At 31.9% G+C, this 6,861-nt stretch overlaps 1 protein-coding gene across 1 annotated transcript; it reads right to left on the bottom strand.

Annotated features, from left to right (window-relative positions):
* Nucleotides 1-209: 209 nt before the first annotated feature.
* Nucleotides 210-6,861, bottom strand: LOC143069469 (furin-like protease 1). Its single transcript, XM_076244117.1, has 6 exons — nucleotides 6,708-6,861; nucleotides 4,517-4,824; nucleotides 3,912-3,968; nucleotides 2,672-2,842; nucleotides 1,817-1,928; nucleotides 210-1,024 (listed from the first exon to the last, which is right to left on the bottom strand). The coding sequence occupies exons 1-6, from the start codon at nucleotides 6,797-6,799 to the stop codon at nucleotides 913-915; spliced, it is 852 nt and encodes a 283-aa protein (XP_076100232.1). The 5' UTR covers nucleotides 6,800-6,861; the 3' UTR covers nucleotides 210-912.

Raw genomic sequence — 6,861 nt, 5'->3', positions numbered from 1 at the left:
ACAAATTTTGTTGAGAAAAAAATAATAACTTGTACAACACAATATATTTGAGTTGTATGTACTTCTTTTTTGATATACTTGGTTTAGCCTTTAATTTCAATGTAGGATATTACATATGCAACTTTTTATTTTTTTTTCAAATAAATTGTAGAAGGGTTTCATTTTATTTTTGCTTTTAAAAACGTTGTCACTTTGCATCAGTAGTCATTATTTATATATTTCAAGACATCTATAGCTACACAAGAAACACACCATCTAGAATCATGAGATCAACGAAAGAGATCTACAGAAAAATCATGACATCTAGACGTTAACAAACACATCACAGGGGTCAACATATAAATAAAGAAGTAAAAACTTACATTCAGAGTTCAATCAAGGTGACTCCCTATTACAAAGATTGATACTTAGAACGATATTCAGACACGTATTGCAAATAGAAAATTACTATAAAAGTTTATTGATGACAGTAAGACATTTTCTTCCAAAAATAGTCTAGTGTATGAAGTATCAGTATACAAAAGAGGGACGAAAGATACCAAAGGGACAGTCAAACTCATAAATCTAAAACAAACTGACAACGACATGGCTAAAAATGAAAAGAACAAACAAACAACAGCACACACGATACAACATAGAAAACTAAAGAATAAACAACACGAACCCCACCAAAAAACTAGGGGTGATCTCAGGTGCTCCGAAAGGGTAAGCAGATCCTGCTCAGAAACTTTAAAGTCTTATAAAATGTGAAGGTAAACAGAGTACTTGAAGAATCATACATGATGATCGTACATAGCAATATGCAAATTAATCCTGAATAAATTCTCTGATGAATTCGAATTATTTGTTACTGATTATCTGGCAATGCACAAAGGCAATGTACATTTTTAAGCTTTGTGGCTTTTAGTTAGTTTAATACACATCTATTCGTCTACCATATATTTGTGTAACAGCTTGATTTTGTTCCCTGTCATACATATACAAGTTTGGGATTTCTGACTTGCGTTGCTTCTTTGTTTCAAGTCTAAAAACAGTAAGAAAAAGAAATATTAGGAACAACATGTATTCCCCTTAAGGTCATACGATAACAGGAATGCTTTCTGTTTTTTTATTTGCGTGTCTCATCGTTGGTTGCAATTTCATTGATGACAAGTTTCCAGGTTATCTTACCTGTGTGTATGTGTCCAACTAACAAAAAAAAAAACCTATTCAAATTGGCATGATATGTTGTTGTCTACAAATACAGTTTTTAAGAATTCAATGTTTTTTTTACTTTCATATAAACCTTAGTAGCATAAAAGAATATGACAAAGAATCTTGTCTCATTAAAAAATTGATATAAGTTGTGTTGTTGTATCTTTGCACCGGGTTGAGGGAAGGTTGACGTAACAAAAATGTGTTAAATCCAGCTATATTCTTGAGGTTCTTGTAACAAACCAGAACATGTTAACCGGAAGTTGTCGTTGATTACTGTTTGCCATATGATTTGTATTCTTTATTGTATGATAAATCAGTTCATTGATCTTTTTTGATTTGAATTATTACATATAATTTGTTAAAAAGATGCGGTTTATTGCTTCACTCAATGTTGAAGGTCATAAGGTGATATTGCCATTACCCCATTCTTCTGTTTGTAGTATTTAAGGATAACAGTCTTATTGACAATAATTCTTACCATAACATGTTTTTTTTTGTGTTATCTTTTTATACTTGACTGCGCCTATTACAACCTTTTAAACCATTTTGTGTTGGCTTCTGCTGAAGGCAGCATCTCATGCATTTTTGAATGTATAAAGATAATAAAATTCTTACGTACTTCCTTATGCTCTTCATTAATGCATAAGTAGCAAACACTGCTCCAACAAGTGCTAGAATTGCAATAACGGCTCCAATAATACTGGCAATCATCGGAACATTGGTATTGTAAGCTAGAATGAATAATCGTTTTAAATTGATAATAATACCACAATGCTGATTGGAAAATGATCTTCAGTGCTGACTTCATCAAGAAAATCTACAAAACCATCAAAGCACAACTGCCTGCAATCAGTAAATCACCTTTACAATATGACATGCAATTGAGCACCTTTACATTTAAAAAATTTACAGTATTAATTTCACCTCTACAAAATACTCATTCGCTAACATGGAATGTTTTGCCAGGCCTTGTTTTTGCTGATTTTACGAATTTATTCTACCATAAAAGGAACCAAAATTGTAAATGATATTAACGTGAATCATTGATACAATTGAAATAATCCACAAGCATATCAAGAGATATGTTTATACAACTGATTTGTTTAAGGCATTATATCAATGTTCTTGTTAAGTACCAGTTCACATCGATAATAATACGCTTCGACTTGTTCTGTAATTGACACTCACATTTTTTTCTATTCTAGCTCCACTAAAAGATGAATGTTTTGTAGACGAATCGCATCTTGCGAACGCAATTAAAGGCATGGTAATGCCGTTTAAGAACAGCAGGTGTTTTTTATGGTCAAATTCTTAAAGCAGACATTCTATTCTAAGCCATTAGTTCTGTACGTTTTAAATCTTGAGAGCGTTTATCTTAGAATTCTTGTTCATTTTGATCAGTCTGTTTCTCATTGTTATCTTTATCTTAGCGTTTTGATATTAAATGCTTAAAAATCAAAGCATTGATACTTACTGTTAGCTATTGAACCATTGGCATCCTTTGATGTAGACACCAATGTTGTACTTGCTGTGGTAGGTTTAGTTTTAAGTTTAGTTGTACTACGTGTTGTTTTACCTACTGTTGTGGTTTGTGTCTTTGGTTCTGTTGTAGTTTTGGTAGTAGCTGTGCTTGATTGTCCAATACCTACAAAACATTTCAAATTATCTAAAATTCAATTGATGACAATGATATAATATTATTAGGGTCAGTTTAGAATAAGAGACGGCCCAACAGTTTAAACAATAAAACAATTAATTTTTAAAATTAGACATATTGATTGCCCAAGATGACTAAATGACTAAGAAATCCAGTTAATTTCTAATCATTTATTTATTGAACATTCACTTTATTAACATCGATTTGAGAAGTAAAGAAATGATATGAGTTATAATAATTTTATACAAATTTATACGTTATAATAATAACGCTAAAAATATCCATGAACTATGTATCTTAAGAAAAAAAAAAAGTTTTTCAAGTCGACAGCCTTAAGATAGTATATGACAGGAACTTTCATTTTGAACTATGAAACCGATATATACCTAGTAGAATCATTCAATCTTTTTTAAAATGGACTTTACGAATATTGCAGAATTTCGTTTGGTTTGAATGTTAAGTTGACGTCGTGAACATGTTCAAATCGACACATATGAACTAAGATTCATTTTGATAAGACTCTTTATTTCATTTTTGTGACATTGCAGTATGGTGTTGCTAACGAAGGAGCTATTACAATAGGAAAACAAGCAAATTTGTTTTTTATTTGATTTGTAACGTACGATGTAAGATCAGGTAACAAATTGTCTTGGACATGTATATGCACGATACATCTGACGAACAAGAATTAAAAGAACTTTTCCTTAAGTTGAAGAAAACTTAGAAAAGTTGAGCAACTTTTAATATATTCGTATTTGTAAAACATGTTTCTCGTGATGTCGACTTCCATGAATTATATTAATTAATCAAGCGAACATTTGTTGGAAACAATCGACCTGCGGGTAATATGTATTCAGGTTTTTATTATGGTTTACTCGAAAATTAAAAATGGAATTTAAGAAATCTTTTCTTTAGTATTTTAATCAACTTTGAATAGAATAAATCATTATAAGTTAAAATCTTATAATACTTTCTCGTGTTATAAATACCTACGGCAATGCAAACTGTAAATTTCTGTTTGATATAGTTTGTTTCTGCATTGCTTTAGTTAACTTACTTGGCCATGGATCTGTTGATGTTCCGAAGAAATTAAGTGTCCAACTGTTCAAGGTTACTACAAGATCACATACATATATAATAAGACAAATGATTGATGAAAACTGTTAGGTTCAATATACAAAATATTCACTAAAACACTGTCTACAATCAATAATTTTATTTTAATTCCAATCGCCAATATAGACTTGTCCGAATAACTGTAAGCTAATTGATTAAGGCATTATATTGTACCTTCCCTTTGCGTTATAATGTTTTCCATGACCGTATTTGTCGATAAAAAAAATTCCAAAGACACAATCACGGACGTGATGATGGGCTACCTCAGTGTAATGATCTTCAGCCGTAAACCAATATGATATTTTATTTGTGCTGTCATGTTGAATTATAAAGATATTTCCATAAACCTCAAATATTGATAACATAACTAAAATGTGCATGCTTTACAATGACAGTTGAAATTGAAAATACATGAGACCACACAAAACATGAGTTGGAGAAACTGACAACAATCCATTGTTTAAATCAAGAAATCCCTAAAGCGAGGACAATATTGTGTCACACTATCATATTAAAATTAGGACATTAGACAATGATATTGTTTACCTGTTACAGTTTCCACATAGGAAGTGATTTCCAGGTGCCAGCGTCCGATGGGATTTTCTTTCCAAAAATGTACTGACATGAAAGTCCATGTTTGGTTCCCGGCTGCTGTGTTGTCGACCTCGTCCTGATATCTGTAGTGCAGCAAATGACTAATGGTACCAGATGGAGATACCAAATATAACTGCGTTGCACCTCTAAATCTTGAGTATGAGAATGTAATGTCAACTTGCACATGTTCCAGATAGTTAATGGACGAGCAATCACGAGATGTTACAATAATTGAATCAGATACCGCTGTAGTGGTGCTCCTGTAAGAAATGAAAATAGTCTGGTAGATATCGTTTTACAATCTAAATTACAGTATAAACATGTTGTATGAAAGGCGTGTTACCTGTACTGTACTTTCGAACGAGTGAGCGGACAAAGCGAGAACTGTATATTAAAACATATTTCAAGAACAATTCTAGTTAAGAATTTATTAAAGTCACGATTGAAAGCATAACAACAGTTTACTAAAAGATACATATAGAAATAAAGACATTTTAGAACTTTAAAAGAGAACCTTTTTTTGTAAGATAGCAATTTTATTTTTAACTTCCATTATATATAGAACAAACAATAGTTCATTTGACAAAATTATAAATTACCTTCAGAAACATCAAAATAGAACGGTGTATTTACAACCACTTTTTTTTTAAATGTTTACAATTTAATAAGTAATGTATTTTAGCAGACCGTTTAATTACCAAGTCCATTTCGAAAGAAAACCAATGTTTCTGACAATTTTTATGTTTTTATTACAGACGTATACAAAGTGGTTCGTCGTGTCGATGTTACTTCATAACCTTCCTTTTACTTGCTTTAATAGTAAATGCATTATTAAAATGAAAAACATCTGTCTGTGTGATTAACACTTTCAAGTTTGTCTTAAAACGATATATTCAGAAAAACTTTCGATTAAAAGAGAGGCAAAAGATACCAAAAGGACATCCAAATTCATAAACACAAAGAAATATTGCACATAACGCAACATACAATACGAAGTACTGACCCAACTAAAAACCAGGGATTATCTGAGGTGGTCAGGAATAAACTCATCATAGATACCAGGACTAAATTTAGTATATACGCCAGACGCGCGTTTCGTCTATAAAAGACTCATCAGTGACGCTCGAATTCAAAAGAGTTAAAAATGCCAAATAAAGAACGAAGTTGAAGAGCATTAAGGACCAAAATTCCTGAAAGTTTTGCCAATTACAGCTAAGGTAATCTATGCCTGAGGTAGAAAAGCCTTAGTATTTCCAAAATTCAAAAGATTGTTAACAGTAAATGTATAAATATAACCATATCAATGACAATTCATGTCAGCACTAAAAGTTAACATATCTTGCTTCATATGTCGCAAACTTTCTGTTGCTCATGTGAGTACAAACCTAGTAAAAAGTCTGATTCGGTAGGTCGCATTTGGGAAAAAAATATATCAGATTTAACATCTATCCAGCTAAATCAAATATTACACTGATACCATACATCATTACCCCGTTCACTTTACATCAATACACAATTCACTGTTTCACTTTCCATTTCAATAACAAACGACTTGTAATTTAAATTATCCGCAATATAACGTGTTAAGGGACAAGCACATTGTAATACATCTTTTATGAAACAAACTGAAGTTTAAGCACCAAACCCAATTCCATGCACTTTTATTTTTCACAATAATCATTACAATATACACCACTACACCTTAAACCTACACCTAAACACCTTAACGATTTCATTGGGAAAATTATATTCAAGAAAGTTAGACTATTTACCGGATTTGTTATCACATAAAAAACACGACCGGTGCCACATGTGGAGCAGGATCTGCTTACCCTTCCGGAGCACCTGAGATCACCCCTAGTTTTTTGGTGGTGTTCGTGGAGTTTATTCTTTAGTTTTCTATGTTGTGTCATGTGTGCTGTTGTTTGTTTGTCTTTTTCATTTTTAGCCATGGCGTTGTCAGTTTGTTTTAGATTTATGAGTTTGACTGTCCCTTTGGTATCTTTCGTCCCTCTTTTATGTCAACTGCACAAAGTATGCTGCTTAGAAGGTCTGTCATTGAAATAATGACATATAAACACTCAAAACAAACCACATTGTAAGGCAGTGTAAGACACAGTGTATACGTAAGACAAATACTTACATAGATGGAGTCCTTTTTGATAAGATACAAGTTTGTTGTATTGGAACAGGTACCCAGTTTTTACCATAGCTCACCATACTTTCGGCGTTCATCAAACCAAACCCTAATACCTGGCTGACTGGAAATTAAAAATAAAACATGTATACAAGACATG

This window comes from Mytilus galloprovincialis, chromosome 3 (assembly GCF_965363235.1).
Source record: "Mytilus galloprovincialis chromosome 3, xbMytGall1.hap1.1, whole genome shotgun sequence".
In the NCBI taxonomy this organism is placed as follows: Eukaryota; Metazoa; Mollusca; class Bivalvia; order Mytilida; family Mytilidae; genus Mytilus; species Mytilus galloprovincialis.
The sequence above is the reverse complement of the archived record's forward strand: the minus strand, read 5'-3'. Positions and strand labels throughout refer to the sequence as shown.

Coding starts and splice junctions, on each gene's coding strand:
- LOC143069469 (XM_076244117.1), bottom strand. CDS start 6,799: ATGAACGCCGAAAGTATGGTGAGCTATGGTAAAAACTGGGTACCTGTT. Junction 4,825..6,707: donor TCAAAAAGGACTCCATCTAT/GTAAGTATTTGT, acceptor CATTTCTTACAG/GAGCACCACTACAGCGGTAT. Junction 1,929..2,671: donor CAATGGTTCAATAGCTAACA/GTAAGTATCAAT, acceptor TATTCATTCTAG/CTTACAATACCAATGTTCCG.